This window comes from Amyelois transitella, chromosome 8, assembly GCF_032362555.1.
Source record: "Amyelois transitella isolate CPQ chromosome 8, ilAmyTran1.1, whole genome shotgun sequence".
Classification (NCBI taxonomy): domain Eukaryota; kingdom Metazoa; phylum Arthropoda; class Insecta; order Lepidoptera; family Pyralidae; genus Amyelois; species Amyelois transitella.
In genome coordinates, this window is record NC_083511.1 from 844765 (window position 1) to 862746 (window position 17982).

At 38.2% G+C, this 17982-nt stretch overlaps 1 protein-coding gene across 1 annotated transcript in view; it reads right to left on the reverse strand.

The window, feature by feature from the left end:
- LOC106137362 (uncharacterized) overlaps positions 1 to 17982 on the reverse strand; it is a 221204-nt gene that overhangs the window by 31472 nt on the left and 171750 nt on the right. The window contains exons 6-8 of the mRNA XM_013338174.2: positions 8259 to 8344; positions 6572 to 7197; positions 6017 to 6148 (exon numbers count right to left, since the gene is read on the reverse strand). Coding sequence (XP_013193628.1) covers positions 6017 to 6148; positions 6572 to 7197; positions 8259 to 8304 — 804 coding nt within the window. The 5' untranslated portion in view covers positions 8305 to 8344. The remainder of the gene's footprint in view (positions 1 to 6016; positions 6149 to 6571; positions 7198 to 8258; positions 8345 to 17982) is intronic.

The window sequence follows — 17982 nt, forward strand, 5'->3', positions numbered from 1 at the left end:
GCCACGTTCAGCTAAAAATGGAACTGATATTAAAATAGCGAGAGGTTGCTAGCCCATCGCCTACAAAAAGAATCTTATGTTAATAAGCCTTTCCCTAAATCGCCTTTCACGACATCCATGGAAAAGATATATAGTGAACCTTTTGTAAAGTGCCGTGTGGTTCCCGGCACCAATACAAAAAAGAATAGGACCACTCCATCTCTTACCCATGGATGTCGTAAAAGGCGACTAAGGGAAAGGCTTACAAACTTGGGATTCCTTTTTAGGCGATGGGTTTGCAACCTGTCACTATTTGAATCTCAATACTATCATTAAGCCAAATAGCTGAACGTGGTCATTCGGTCTTTTCAAGACTGTTGGCTCTGTCTACCCCGCAAGGGATATAGACGTGGCCATATGTATGTATGTATGTATGTATGTTGTAAAGTGCCCAGAACCAGACAGAAATATTTTTTCATTCCTTACATTCCTGCCATAAAATCAGTGATGGAATTCGATATTGGCGTCTCTCTTCCACTTAATTGGGAAATAACAGGCTATATTAAATTCCTTTGTGCGTGGACAGATTCTGTAGTGATAGACCAGAGGTAGCAAAATTGCACAGTTTTGTAGCGGGAGCGATGATTCGGCTCGACCGCCACCAAAGGGAAGACCTTCCGCCAGGCTAGGTGTTATAAAAACTATATTTTAAGTGATTTTAATAAAATAAATGCCGTGTGGTTCCCGGCACCAATACAAAAAAGAATAGGACCACTCCATCTCTTTCCCATGGATGTCGTAAAAGGCAACTAAGGGATAGGTTTACAAACTTGGGATTTTTTTAGGCGATGGGTTAGCAACTTGTCTCTATTTGAATCTCAATTCTATCTTAAATATTAAATATGTAAGGATCTGATGAAACATTTCGAAGTACTACTACACAATGAAATTGTCCAAACAGTAACGAAGAAAAGGAAATATATAAAACATTTGGTTACATTATTGCAATACATTAACATTTGCATTTACAGTAAAAAAATACAATAAAGATTGTGATCGTACCAATACATCAAGAGGAATGTTATAAAAGAATTATTATCGATATTTTCAATGCAGATTTGTAACTTATAAAATATTTTTTGTTGAACAAACTAAGTATATCCCGTATATATTTATAATTTAAAGACAATATAACACATACAATGTCCAATGAAAAGATTGTTCAGAGGTAAGTAAAGCTTTGGTATTTAAAATTGAATAAAAAGTTAATCAATCATATATATGTATATACTAGCTGACCCGCGCAACTTCGTTTGCGTGTATCCCGCTACTTCGACAAATACAGTCAACGCACCAACACATATTGGATACTAATTTTCCATTCACAATAACTTCTCTTTCCCTTAACCGCGTTTAAAATATTAAAATGTTTTTTGGTTTCTGTGACTCTTCTTTGATCGCAGTTTTTGGAAAAAATATTTAAGTAATGTACAGATTTTTTTTGTCTTATAGGGACGCTGCCCCCGCCGCCGCGGCCGGCCCGTACCGTGCCGCAATACTAATATCGTGATATCTCCTAAACTATATGTCTAAATAACACACTGTAAACTGCAAAAATAATCTAAATTAAATGCTCGTGATGATGAACTTACTTATTTTGATAAGGATATATGTATTATTGGTTATATCACCAGTTAAACATCACCCAACGAATTAAATGTTTTTTTAATACAGAAAAGTAGTTTTTGTGACTTAAATAAAAAAGCTGGATATATGTCATCGCGGACTTTTTTGTAGAACTAATAAAGACCAATGTTTTTGCTATACATTGTTCTTACTTGTATCCAACGGTATAAGCGGCGCACGCACAAATGCAATCTTCAATTAGATTTTTTTTCTGACTTCTTGGACATAAATCGCTATAACTCAGCTAATATAGTTTCAATGTATTTCAATTATATATAAAAACCTGTCGGAGAAAATACTCTTTCTATTAGTGAAAACCGCATCAAAATCCGTTGCGTAGTTTTAAAGTTTTATGCATACGAAGGGACTACAGACAAAATGGGCGACTTTGTTTTATACTATGTAGTGATGTATATATATATATGATTAACTTTTTATTACTTTTTATATATATATACATATATATAAATGTATAAAGTGCAGAAATATGTAGAATTTCGCTAAAGAAATGAGGTGATCGTGCGTGTGTTTATTTTCTTGTTAACTCCAAATTACCCCTTATTTTGTAATCTATTCTAATCTATATTTTTAGTCCTCTCATAATAAATCTTGTCAATTAAGGGTACAAATAGTCTGACCTTTTAGGTACTAGATTAAATTTGTTCAAGTTATCTTGAACAAATCGAAGACGACGCTAATATATAGGATTTTTCTTACAAATTGATTTCAGTTGTCTTGTATTTTCATCATTAAGCCAAATAGCTGAACGTGGCCATTCAGTCTTTTCAAGACTGTTGGCTCTGTCTACCCCGCAAGGGATATAGACGTGACCATATATATATATTTTCATTCAATCTGTCCAACTCATATTAGCCTACCCTTCCATTTTCTGCCCCTGCATCTTCTTTCACATCACAACATTCCTATAGCTCACTGATCCTTTTTCTATTATTTAAACCGAGTAAAAAGTATGTATATTATTCTAGTTAATCTATGTCCATCACAGTACTCCACTCTACATGTATGCAAAATTTCATCACGATCGGTTCATTGGTCTTGACGTAAAAGTTGCACAAACAAACCTTCACCTTCACATTTATAATTTAATTTGTACGGATTACAGGTGTTTACTGCTAATGGTCTTCTTGGAAACATCAGTAAGAAAAATCGCAATGTATAACCATCAAATTAGGTCTTTCACTCCGAAACTGAGAGTGGTAAATGGGTATAGTGACATAAAGAACAAGTATCCATATGTTGTAGCCCTCATAGACAATAGAAAATTACACCCTGAGGTTCCATTCATAAGATTCTGTACAGGATCACTGTTGAACAATCAGTTTGTGATAACAGCATCGCACTGCTTGAGCTCAAAGAGACCCTTAAAGCATCAGTACATAATGTAATCACCTTATTTTAATTCTTTAGTTATGACTGTGTCAATGAAATGCCTTTATTCTGGTCTGCAAAATATGATACGTACTAGCTGCTTCTTTAAAAAAAGTACAAGTTTTATAGCTTTTGCCTTTTGTTACTCGTATTAAAGATCGTAGAATTCATAATCAGATCAATCTTTCTGAACGGCTTTGGAGAAATAAAAGGCTTCTTTTTGATCCCGAGGCAAGTATAGATCTAACAACTGAGAATTTCATAGCTGCAATTATTTACGACGATGATCATTGTCAATGGTTTAAAAAAATTACCATGTAAGAGTAGTGACAGATCTTGATCTCTTGTTTTCATCCTCATTTTTATTTTGTACTAGCTGTGCCTGCGACTTCGTCCACGTGGAATAGTTATTTTGGGCGTCATTGAAGCCCTCAAGGATGCTCCTTCCCCGATTTTTTTCACATTTTCCATTATTTCTTCCTAATAGTTGCAGCTAGACGTTATATAGCCTAAAGCCTTCCTCGATAAATGGTCTATTCAACACAAAAATAATCTTTCAAATCGAACCAGTAGTTCTTGAGATTAGCACATTCAAACAAATAAAACAAACAAACAAACTCTTCAGTTTTATAATATTAGTATAGATAAATCTAAGTGCCTATTTAAACTAAAAAAAATATTCTAATAGAATTATAACCAGAAATATGTACCTACAACTTACAAAAGAAAAAGAATGAAAATAAAGTTGAAACGCCTGTGCAATACTATCTTGTCGTCTTCGGGTCTTCCCATACTCCCTTAGGGGAGTGGGAGTAGATTGGTCAGGACTTTTAGCCCTCTTCAATGGCATCATCGCTGCCTACGACTGTAGGCAGGTCAATGGGGCGGCCGTAACGGCCTGGGTCTTCACGTCTTCATACACTGGGAGTTCCCATCGGCGGCGGCGTCGTCACTGGTCGACGACGTCTGCCGCAAGGCAGCGAGGGGAGAGTTTCACCCGACGGCCCGGAGGGCGGGCGTAGAGCGGCGCGATGCCGCGCAGGTGGCTGTGTGATGACGCGTCCGCCCTCTCGAATATCTAGTTCTCCCACTTCAGGTCCTTGAGGATCGTCGAGTTCCTCACGTAGCGCGGGGCTCCGACGACTGCTCTCAGACTTTGGTTCTCTTGGGCGCTGAGTCTTCTCCTGTTGGTCTCAGAGCAGAATGCGTACCACGCCGGGGCCGCGTATGTGAGGCGGGATCTGACGTACGTTTGGTAGATCCCGATTTTCGTCCTCAGGGGGAGGCTGGAGGAGAGAACTGCGTGAGGTCTCCCCCTGGCTGCCTTGGTCATGAAGCTTGCGCTCGCCTCCTGCCCCTTTTATACCCTGCCGCCGCTAGCCGCGTCAAGCGTGGCAACCGTTTTAGTATTTACGCGCGATGGCTTGTTAGGGTATTTTATTTCATGTATAAGTTTGGTGTTTCTATACCGATTTCGATGATTCTTTTTTTATTGAATAGGTACTTATATTAATAAACTTATAAGAATTACGAATGAGTGAGAGTGTTATTGGTATTATAAACGTCAGAGTAAAGAAATATAAACAGAAATCTCCGAACTGCTAAGCTATTAGGAATTACACGTGTTATTGTGAGCCAACCATAAAAGATAGACTTAAGCTGTCTTGGGATATTTTTTTAATAATTTTATGTAGAATATTTCCGTTATACATGGTTTCGCTGTATCTTTAACCATTAAGGCTGCACACGCGACGGAAGCTTAAAAAATCAAGTAACTTCTCCCGTTTTCCCAACATTTCTTTTCACTGCTCTGCTCCTAGTGATTGTAGCGTAATGAAAAGTATACTATAACCTGCTCAGGAGTATGAAGAATAACTGTACCAAGTTTCGTTAAAATCCGTCAAGTAGTTTTTGTTTCTATAAAGAACATACAGACAGACCGACAGACAAAAATTTTACTGATTGCATTTTTGGCATCAGTATCGATCACTAATCACCCCCTGATAGTTATTTTGAAAATATATTCCATGTACAGAATTGACCTCTCTATAGATTTATTATAAGTATAGATAGGTGGGGTAATATGTCACTCAGTCTCAATGAAACTAAATGTAAATCGAAAACCTTAGAAAAGTTTATACATCCGGGATTTTTTAAGGGGCCATCTTGTATTATGAATGACATTGCCTTACTTCGAGTTGAGATACTGAGCATGGAACGCTACGGAAAACTCATGTCAGACGACTACAAAGCGATCTTGGGGAGAGCTGTTGAATATGCTGGATTTGGTAGAATTACTCCCGCTGACACGGAACTTGAGTTGGAGCATATTATTGAGTTTCATAAAATGCCACTCCAAATTGGTAGTGGAGTAATTTCTGACACAATTTGTGAAAAAAAACACTATGGGCTTGGTTGTCCTCGATTGCATGTTGCACCAAAGTGTTCCCTTCAAAATCAATACATTTTTGATGGTGATTCTGGAGGGCCGCTGTTTATTGGGCAACAAATTGTAGGAGTTGCCACGGCTAGTTCTATAAAAACAACGCCTTCTGTGCATGGTAGGGAAGGTAAAATACTATCAGAAGCTTATTATAGCCCGGTCAGCCCTTATTTAGAGTGGATAATATTCAACATTCATAAACATAAAGTTGATTAAGACGGTGGTTTGTTTGATTTCACAAAATTTGACAGACTACAAAAGGGTTCTCTGATAGAAACAGATTTCTGTGAGTTCTAAACTGGTGTTAAAAAAAATACAATATTAAATACCGAAAGACAATAATATAATAAATTGGCAACAAATACCTATTTGTTTTGGTGTTGAGAAATAAATTTCATGAGTCTTGTTGCCTATGGCTAAAAAGTAACTGAAATTTTCGAAATGATAGTCTTGCAATAGTTGAAAAATATTATGCTGATAATTTCACATTCATCAATCAAAAATTTAATTTGATGTTACCTTAATAAAAGCTGAGGCTAAGTCCTGAGGCCCTGCCGCCGCTGCTGGCCTGAGGGTCAAAGCGTAGTCCCCAGCTTGACCAAACAGCTCACAGCGAAGGGTCATCGTCCTCCGCCCGGGAAAACCGTGCATCTGTAAGACCAAGAAGTTTTTAATAGTTGTCAAGAATTTTTATTGCAAAACCGATATTCTTGTAGTGACGGATAAAAGTTCTCCTACGAAGATTGTGGAGGTCATACAGGACTGGGTTCATATAAAAAGGTACACTCCGGTTCCTCTCCTGAGGGATGAAGATAAAACCGAGATTATCGCCAGCAGGAATTAATAAAAAAAGGTAAATTGAAAGCATATTTAAGATCATTGGAAATGGTCTTAAAGACTCAAATTAAGGAAGCAATACTGAAATACCAGGTCTTAAATTACAGTAATTTGTAAGAAGAGCATGCACTTAAGTATGTGATGCATGTAGATGAAACAAAATGAAATAGAATAAGTCTCTGCTACCAGAGAAGAAACTTGACTTTTATGTTAGAAATAAAATAAAAAAATATATACCTGTTCAGAATACAAGACGTGAGCGTGGGAACTCGTATTTTTTCCGTCACACAAAACAGCACCGCCACTTGAATGGCCACAATACAGCAGTTCTAACCAAAAGTCCGCACTCGACTCCACCGGTGTACACACTACCCTCGGGAACTCCAGAATAGCCGTCACCTGCCTCTCAGGATACGTCTGTATTTGTTCTGGAGTCACATCCAATTTAGCAGACGGCCAGAGGACATCAAACTTCCATGATTTCACTACGCTATCACCCGTTTCTATTATACTACCCTCATCTCTTTTAACTCTAAAGTCTGTTATATTATTACTGTCGTAATCTTCGAAGAATTCTTTATCAGAGACTAGTTCTAGGTAGTAAGTGCCTCCTCGGGAGAAGTAGCCACAAGGTAGGGTCATTCTGTTTTCTGTGTCCAGAGCTAATGGCATGGTGGCTAGTTGTGCGCGTCCATCGTCGTCTTCTCGAGCGAGTCTGACGCGAAGGTTCCCACTGGTGACGCCATGGACGTGAATGCGGACGTCTCCACCCAAAGCTACGAGAGTGGCCGGGATGTCCACCCATACTTGGTTGAGGTCCACGTGTTCGTCGCCGGCGTATGGGTTTCCGAAGTTGATGCCGCCTGTTGAAGATGTAAATTATGTTCTTATTAACAGATGGATGATTAATAACCTCCACTGTAAAACTCATACTTTAAACAATTACGAATAACGAAACATCACATTGAAAAAAGAATGTTGGCACCTCCACTTAGGCTAGACATTAAAAGTTAGTCACTCGCTTGAAAAATATGGTATAGAAGTATGAAAAATATTTTCCCCTTTATCTCTAACACGCCACGCCTTTACGAAACTTTGGCTATTTCAAAGCAGTGGCGCGTCTCTTCAGCGGAATAAATGTGTCTGGGCACCGCCTTTTTCTAGATTTTTATTGAGGAGCATTCACAAAAAAATGTCTAAGAGTCACAAACACAATTGAATCGTGGGCCGGAATGTCAGGTTAATAGTAATAAGATCTTCATATGTACCTGTGCCAAAGTCTTTAATATCAATCTGGGTTACCTTCGTAAATAGAATATTTGCTCTTATTTGGTTTTATTTGGTTAGTCCTGGGTAAGGCTGGTAAACTCGGGATTCTTCTTTAAGGCAATGGGCTAGCAAGCTCCCTGTCATCCCTGCGTGTCCCCTCCATTCTGTGTAGGGTGCTTCTAGGGGTGTTTCCTTCCCTTCCCTTATCCTATCCCTTAGTAGCCTTTTACGACATCCGTGGAAAAGAGATGGAGTGGTCCTATGTTTTTCTTTTTTTTTCTTACTTTCGTATTTATAATATAATTCGGGTTTGGGATAGCTTACTGATTGCGTGATTTAAATCAGTATATATCTATAAATGTATAATTGCCGTGTGGTTCACGGAACCAATATAAAAAAGAATAGAATCACTCCATCTCATTTCCCATGGATGTCGTAAGAGGCGACTAAGGGACAGGCTTATAATCTTGGAATTCTTATTTTAGGCGATGGGCTTGCAACCTGTCACTATTTGAATCTCAATTCTATCTTAAAGCCAAACAGCTGAACGTGGCCTATTAGTCTTTACAAGACTGTTGGCTCTGTCTACCCCGCAAGGGATATAGACGTGACCATATGTATGTATGTATGTACGTAATGGCTTGGGATAGCTCACCTGCTATAAGAAGCAGCCGCAGTAACGCGGCGAGCGGCCCGCTCATGCTGTGTCACCGCGCCATCAATTCAGGGTGGCGGCCCGACCTGGAACAATGGGAATCCTGACTTAATACATACATACATAAAATCACGCCTCCTTCCCGGAGGGGTAGGCAGAGACTACCTCTTTCCACTTGCCACGATCTCTGCATACTTCCTTCGCTTCATCCATATTCATAACTTAATACATACATACATATAATCACGCCTCTTTCCTGGAGGGGTAGGCAGAGACTACCTCTTTCCACTTGCCACGATCTCTGCATACTTCCTTCGCTTCATCCACATTCATAACTTAATACATACATACATATAATCACGCCTCTTTCCCGGAGGGGTAGGCAGAGACTACCTCTTTCCACTTGCCACGATCTCTGCATACTTCCTTCGCTTCATCCACATTCATAACTTAATACATACATACATATAATCACGCCTCTTTCCCGGAGGGGTAGGCAGAGACTACCTCTTTCCACTTGCCACGATTTCTGCATACTTCCTTCGCTTCATCCACATTCATAACTTAATACATACATACATAAAATCACGCCTCCTTCCCGGAGGGGTAGGCAGAGACTACCTCTTTCCACTTGCCACGATCTCTGCATACTTCCTTCGCTTCATCCACATTCATAACTTTGTGGCGACATCTCTACGCCACTCGTCACAACATCCAATCTCACAATAACTGTCAATCATCGCGAAGAAATTGACGCGCTCAACCAATAGCAGCGAAGAATCTAAGACGCGATTTCAAAGATTTCACGGATTGGAGCTATATATACAACCTCCGACACAACATCGTCGGAGCCGCGGTTCCCCAGGCATAACACCTAGCCTGGCGGAAGATCTTCCCTTTGGTGGCGGTCGAGCCGAATCATCGCTCCCGCTACAACTTAATATCAATCAATAAATAAATAGTAGAGGAAAATACTTTCTAACTTAGGAGACATATCTGGAAAAATGGACGAACTTGCATTGAGTAAGTTATGAATGTAGATGAACAACCAACAACAGATATAAACCAAAACAAAAGTTCCGTGTGGTTCCCGGCACCAATACAAAAAAATAATAGGACCACTCCATCTCTTTCTCATGGATGTCGTAAAAGGCGACTAAGAGATAAGCTTACAAACTTGAGATTCTTCTTTTAGGCGATGGGCTAGCAACCTGTCACTATTTGAATCTCAATTCTATCATTAAGTCAAATAGCTGAACGTAGACATTCAGTCTTTTCAAGACTGTCGGCTCTGTCTACCCCGAAAGGGATATAGACGTGACCATATGTATGTATGTACAAAATTTAAAAGGTATCAATTTTGTTTCAGAATTCTGAAACAATGAGTCTGTATCATGTTATGACTTACAACTAGTGCATTCAGTATAACCCGGTTGAAATGTCAAGTAAAAAACGGTGTGTTCGTGTTAATTCTCGTTTGCATACATTAATGATCAAGCATTTTAAAATAAAAATACCTAATTCAAAAACGTTGAAATACTTTTGGCATAGTTTTATTTTAAAATTTCATAACACTGGTAAGTTACAACGTTACACAAGGAATGAATACGTCATTATACAATATGTATGTAACTAATACGATTATTAATATAATACAGATTTAAATCACATTACTTCGTATGCGGCAACACATTCCAACCGGATATTAATCAGTTTATAGACAATCGGCCCCCAGGCGCCGGGGTGACGTCATTGACAAATCTGTGTCTTCTCAATTCACGAGGGGATGACATACAGGGGTGAATTGCAGAGCCAAGATCTATACATATTACATACATACATACATACGGTCACGTCTATATCCCTTGCGGGGTAGACAGAGCCAACAGTCTTAAAAAAAGACTGAATGGCCACGTTCAGCTATTTGGCTTAATGATAGAATTGAGATTCAAATAGTGACAGGTTGCTAGCCCATCGCCTAAAAAAGAATCCCAAGTTTGTAAGCCTATCCCTTAGTCGCCTTTTACGACATCCATGGGAAAGAGATGATGAGTGGTCCTATTCTTTTTTGTATTGGTGCCGGGAACCACGCGGCAATGTATGTATACATCTCCCAAGATATGTATGTATTAAATATTTTTTTTAAATAATATTTTATACATTTCCTAAATAGCTTCGGAATTGTATACATTTCCTAGGATTTTTTTTTCACATATTACATACATACATAAATATGGTCACGTTGGATGCCTGAATGTGCAGGTTTCCTCACGATGTTTTCCCTCACCTTAAAAGCATCAGGTAGTATTGAATGTAATGTAAGTAACTTCGTAAATAATCATTGGTAGATGGCCGAGGTGGGATTTGAAACTTTGCCTTTCTGCGCGAAAAATTATAATTTTATATGTATATTCTGCCGTGTGGTTCCCGGCACCATTACAAAAAAGAATACGACCACTCCATCTCTTTCCCATGGATGTCGTCAAAAGCGACTAAGAGATAGGCTTACAAACTTGGGATTCCTTTTTGGGCGATGGGCTAGCAACCTGTCACTATTTGTATCTCAATTATATCATAAAGCTAAACAGCTGAACGTGGCCTATCAGTCTCCTCAAAACTGTTGGCTCTGTCTACCCCGCAAGGGATATAGACGTGACTATATGTATGTTTCTTTAGGTTATTCACTGGATGGCTTGATAGTGGAAATGACAAATGACACTTGACAGAACCGAAGTAAAAAAAACGTAACTAAAGCATATTATTTTCGCTTCCCACGACAGCGAAGTCTCAGGCAAATGCTAGTTTCGTCCCAAGAGCAGTACAGAGCTATACAAATGAATTTTCACGCACGAATGAGCTCAAAGCTGAAACTCGACAGCTTTCACTGAAGTCGCCTACTTTATTAGTTTAAGAGATTGACATTTATTTTTGTCGTTAGTACCTACTAGTTTTTGTCCCTTATGTTATTCACGTGGGAAATTTTAAATATGTAATTAATTAATTTTTATTTATAAAAAGATTTTAAGTTACTAGTCCATCGCCTAAAAGAAGAATCGTAAGTTTATGAGCCTATCCCTTAGTCGCCTTTTACGAAGTGGGAACGAGATGGAGTGTTCCTATTCTTATTTTTTTAATGGTGCCTGAACCACAAGGCACTGTTTGATTTGTAGCGAGAAATACATAGTGACTAGCTCCTAAACTATAATAATAAATATTTCCCAAGAAATCGACAATTCCCCTCGTAGCAGCCTCAAAGGACTTTGAACTTTGATCACTCGCGTATACTTCAAAAAATATTTCATAGATCTTTTATTAACGTTCAAATAAAAGAGACGACAATCTTTTCTTATTCCTGTCTATAAGTTTATGTGCGAATGATTATTAAATCTAGAAAGTTATTGCACTCTTTAGTTAAAAAGCGTCGATTGAGCCGTAGATTTTATGAAAATACATACATACATATGATCACGTCTATATCCCTAGCGGGGTAGACGGAGCCACCAGTCTTGAAAAGACTGATAGGCCACGCTCAGCTATTTGGCTTAATGATAGAATTGAGATTCAAATAGTGACAGGTTGCTAGCCCAACGTTAAAAAAATAATCCCAAGTTTGTCAGCCTATCCCTTAGTCGCCTTTTACAACACCCATGGGAAAGAGATGGAGTGGTCCTATTCTTTTTTGTATTGGTGCCGGGAATCACACGGCAGGCAAAATTTTAAATTTACATAAAATTTAAGAACTTATTGTCTCCATGTTCCGATATAACAAACAAAGTTAGAATCTAAGGAGTGCAAAACAAACTGAAGCTTGTCCAATCCACTTAGCGCACGTCCCCCAGGAGAGCGATCCAGACAGAGTAATGTGTTACAACTTCCAGCACAGCTGAGTGCTTTAGACAAACTGTTTTATCTGTATTAACTTGAATCAATCTGTTTTGTTTATTTATCCGTACTATTCACGCGTTATCTACTAAACCAATCTTTTTGTGTGTATACCATACACTCATCAGAACCTTATTTCTCATATATCTTTCACCAGACATATATAAATTGAGCATCACCTGACAAGCAGTAAAGTAAACGGCAGTTAATAAAGCTACAGTTCCATTGCTACACTCATCAATACAGTTATTGTGGGGAACGTAGTGCCGTGCCGTGTGGTTCCCGGCACCAATAGAAAAAAGAATAGAACCACTCAAATAACCACAAAGATAGAAAGAGAGATGAGAGATAAAATGTCGTTTCGTGAAATTTCTGTCTCCGCTTTGCTCTTTCTTCAGCGTTCTCTGTCCATCACATCATCTCTCAATAAAACCATTCCTGACAGCGTCATTTCTTAGACTATTCCTTCTTGGCCCTGGCGAAGGTGGATAAGGCTAGGACATTACGTTCTCCACATACATACATACATATAATCACGTCTATATCCCTTGCGTGGTAGACAGAGCCATCAGTCTTAAAAATACTGATAGGCCCCGTTCAGCTGTTTGGCTACCTGATAGAATTGAGATTCATATAAAATGCCAGGTTGCTAGCCCGTCGCCTTAAAGCAGAATCCCAAGTGTATAAGCCTATCCCTTAGTCACCTTTTACAAATCCATGGAAGCCGTAAGTGCGCCTAATACCTCGAACCTGAAATGTGTAAGTTAGAAGCGTTTTCCATTTGACCTCAGTAATGGAGTGTCTCCTTAAAGTTAAAGAGAAGTAAATAATTGCTTGTCACGCCATCAAGGGTCACGTGCCCGTCACGTCGCCGTGTTAGCACCGGGATAAACTCACATTTTCCGGGAATATACAGACGCGTGAGAAATTAAGACCCATAAGTGAGTGTCAAAAAGATACTAACTTTTTATATTCGTTGTGTGGTTCCCGGCACGTAAAATAATAGGACCGCTGGTTTTTTTTTTGCCACAGATGTCGTGAAAGACGACTATTTTTCTAGTGCAACCTTTCATGGTGGACTGGCAGAGCAGAAAAAACATATTGTGTGCCAGCAGTTTTTTTCGATGGAAAGTCTTTTTCGTAAAAGTCATTCAAGATATTAGATTATACAGTACTTATATAAGAATTCTTCTTTATGGCAAGGGCTAATTTATCTTCACTAAATAAAACTGTATCAAATCCGTTGCGTGGCGTCAAACAATGCTAGGGATTATATTATACAGTACTAATATATGAAATTCTTCTTTATGGCAAGGGCTAATTTATCTTCACTAAATAAAACTGTATCAAATCCGTTCATGGCGTCAATCAATGGTTTTACGGATTTGATGATTTTCCGAAGGTATGCAAAACATTCTTCAAAGACTAGCTGAGTCGGGTTCTTAGTGCAAAAATAAAGTTTTATTGTGACAGGAACATAATACACCAAAATACATGGTACATTAACCCCAAACAATAACTCTAACGCCTCTAATTACACTGATCCCTATGACCGTTGAGTTCTCAACACCCACGTCATTTTTACGCCTGTCGGATACTGTAACACCACAAACAATTTGTTGGTTGGATATGAACTGTATTTGATTTCCTGATTCGCTACAATCCTTTTTCTCCACGCTTATGATCGAGATATTTCCCAGGGGCAGGCAAGCATTACATCTTTCCACTTGTCCTGATCTCTACAAACTTTCAAGTAACATTCACGCCAATTTCATTCACAAAGATAGGTTTTTAAAGGCACACCTCCTTAACACTGATCCCTTCTTCACTTTATGACTTGTGTGTGATATGACTACACTTAAGTGTTGATTTTATGATTTATTTTCAGGATTCCGCTACCATATAAATTTCTAGAAAACGTTAACTCTTTATATACAGAGTTTTATCATAATCTGTAAAGCGGGAAAGCAAGTGGAGAAATCTTATCAGGCAGAATGACTACGCATTTTGAGATTGTAATTATTTATTATTTAAATTTACCGCCGAGCTTTCATAATGAGAGTTATGAATGTGGATGAAGCAATAGAAGAATGCAGAAATCGTGGCAAGTAGAAAGATGATCTCTGCTTACCCCTCCGGGAAAAAGGCATGCTTTTATGTATGTATGTATTATTTAATTACTGAATTGAAATCAAAAATACGTGTCTAAATTGGAACGTGTTCATATTGGAATTGGACTAAAACCTGTTACCTAACAGTCTTGTCCAAGCGATTAGTTGCGTCTGTATTATATCCCTTATATTCTGGTAAATGTCGCTGATTATATTTAGCACTAGAGGCCGCCCGCGACTTCGTCCGCATGGAAACCCTATCAATCCCGCGGGAACTCTGGGATAAAAAGTAGCCTATGTGTTATTCTGGGTCTTCAGCTACCTACATACCAAATTTCATGGTAATCGGTTCAGTAGTTTTTGCGTGAAAGAGTAACAAACATCCATACATCCATACAAACTTTCGCCTTTATAATAGTAGTAGGACTAGAGGCCGCCCGCGACTTCGTCCGCATGGAAACCCTATCAATCCCGCGGGAACTCTGGGATAAAAAGTAGCCTATGTGTTATTCTGGGTCTTCAGCTACCTACATACCAAATTTCATGGTAATCGGTTCAGTAGTTTTTGCGTGAAAGAGTAACAAACATCCATACATCCATACAAACTTTCGCCTTTATAATTTCGCCTTTATAATAGTAGTAGGATAGTGACAAATTTTAGGTTCTCGGTATTTTCTATGTATGTCATAGGTTCTATGGATCATTTGTGAATGTTGATGTGTAGTCGAACTGCACAAGAAAATCCCCAAAGTAGAAGGATTATCCTATTCATCGTGGCATATATAAATCACGTCTTTTTCTCAGAGGAGTGGGCGGAGACAATTTTTTTTTGTTCATATTTTGTACATTCATATGCAATAGCCCTTCATGCAAGATCGATGTTTTAAGGTACACTTGACCTTTAGCCAAATAGCCCCGATTACAACTTGGGGATTTTCAAGGCAAGAGTGAATAGGCACTATTTGAGCTTGCGTGAACCACCTCAGGCCTCATCTTGCTTACCGCCAGGCAGATTGAGTTTAATCAAACTCAAATTGTTACATAAAAAAAATGTATTTCGGTGTTAAGTAAAAAGTAAAGTGTTATTAATCCTATAACGAGTATCAAACCTTGAAGCCAGGTTAATTATAGATAAAATCAGTGCCAGAGAGAACGGCCTTCTTTCAAATAAAACGTACAGATTTCCAATTTTTTCACGGCGCTGCAAAACTCCATAAATCATTCTCTCCCGCGACATGTCTGAACAAGTCCGTAAAGTTTTGGCACGGAACATGTTCCGGAGAATAATGCTATCTGCATTCGGGTGAAATATTTTTCAATTCTACGAAAAATCGGTCGCCGACATGGCGTCATTCGAAATAGTGAAACTATGTGAGCGAGCCGTGTGGTTCCCGGCACCAATATAATAATAAGCCTTTCCCTAAATCGCCTTTCACGACATCCATGGAAAAGATATATAGTGAACCTTTTGTAAAATGCCGTGTGGTTCCCGGCACCAATACAAAAAAGAATAGGACCACTCCATCTCTTTCCCATGGATGTCGTAAAAGGCGATTAAGGGATAGGCTTACAAACTTGGGATTCTATTTTAGGCGATGGGCTAGCAACCTGTCACTAGTTGAATATCAATTCTATCGTTAAGCCAAATAGCTGAATGTGGCCATTCAGTGTTTTCAAGACTTTTGGCTCTGTCTACCCCGCAAGGGATATAGACGTGACCATATGTATGTATGTGAGCGATAGAAAATTGTAGAGCTTTTTAATTTAGAGGCGTTTGAGTTTGACACGCGGCGTGACAGTAAAATCCAATAGTTTTAAAAAGTGCTATCAATAGATGGCAAGCAGAATAGGGGGAGGTTTCGCTCCACAGGATGACATAAGAAGTTGACATTTGTAACCTCTGCAGGCGAAACTAATCCATTTTGGATTACAGATAGTTGAATAAGAAAAAAGATATCAGAAAAGAAAAGCTACAGTTTTCATCAGGATGTTTTTCCTCATATAAGTGCATTATAGAATAGAACCACTCCCTCTTTTTTCCATAGATGCAGTAAAAGGAGACTTAAGAACCAAGCAGTAGGCTAATAAACTTGGATTTCTTCTTCTAGACGAAGGGCTAGCAACTTTTCGCTATTTAAATCTCAATTCCATCATTAAGCCATACAGTTGAACGTGACCTTACAGTCTTTGCGAGACTGTTGACACTATATACCCCGTAAGGGATAAAGACGTGATTATATGTATATGTATGAATGTATACATTTAAGAGCATCTTTGGAAATTTAACGAATGCTTAAACATAGCTCAGCCTTGTCAGTGATAGAATCTGCATTTATTTATCATAATAAGTGCCTTTATTACCATCAAAATTTTCCAAAAAAAAACAAAAGCTACAAATATAAAAAAGATTTGTCACGTATAATATACATATTTTGAAAAGCTCATTTATGCGATATGTACATAAATTTACTATAGTAATTTACGTGGCCCGTCGCAATTTGGCAATTTAATATTAACTCCCTACAAAACATAACAAACACATTCTATCTGGGAGTTACGGCGATATAACAACTAAACAAACGCATTACGGTCCCTTCAGAGGCACAATCTGAAATTCAAATATGTTATTACCAAACAACCTTTAAGTATAAAGGTTAGTTCACACTTGTTTCGAAACAAAATAATTTGTTGATATAATTTATACGATTAAATTTATTCTGAACAATAACAGATAAAAAATATTATATCCGACTGAATATGAAATATTTAGTAATTTCAAAATTCAAAAATTCACATTCAAAATTCATTTCAAAGTAAGGCTCTGTCTATGTTATAAAAGACGGGCTTAATCTCGTAACTCTGTCACATACATTATAAATATATACGGGACAGATAACAAAGATTGAGTTAGCCTCGAAGTAAGTTCGAGACTTGTGTTACGAGATATTAACTCAACGATACTATATTTTATAATAAATACTTATATAGATAAACATCCAAGACCCAGGCCAATCAGAAAAAGTTCTTTTCTCATCATGCCCTGGCCGGGATTCGAACATTGATAAATACAAGCTGTATGTTTGTGACAAACACATTCATCATCAGAATCAACACTCGCTTGACGATATTCACGGATATATCTGTCCCTGAAGCTCTCAGTTCACTGATGATTTCGATCCTAGAATATTATATATACGAGCGACACCCGTCTTATCTCCGTAGTTTGGCTAAGGAACCTGTAGTGTTTCCCTTACCCGCCGGCTTTTCGGTTCTAAAACACAAATGTCCAAATTCTACCACGGTATACATATGCCGTCATGATACAATTTGGACAGATTGGCTAGGGACGTAATAATACTTCCTTCTCTTTCACTCTTATACATATGCACATACACTACAGAATCTAATCTAGTTTCTTAAATATGAAGGTTTTCACATGATAATTTTTCTTACAGTGATAACATATAAAGAAACGTAGGTACTAAGATGAAAGAGTAATTAAGATATTCCGCCTCATAAGAACTCTGTATATCTGTAAATACCTACGAATCCCAATGCAACCATGTGCATAAAAACGTAATGAATTAACTATTCTGAGATCAAGATATTTTTTAATTAAAACGTACCTAGCTTATGTAAAAAAAAATCAAGGCAGTCCACCTGCCTTTGGAATATGGATATAAGATGACCCTGGGCCCCTCTCGTTACGTTAGCATTACCTATCAATTAAA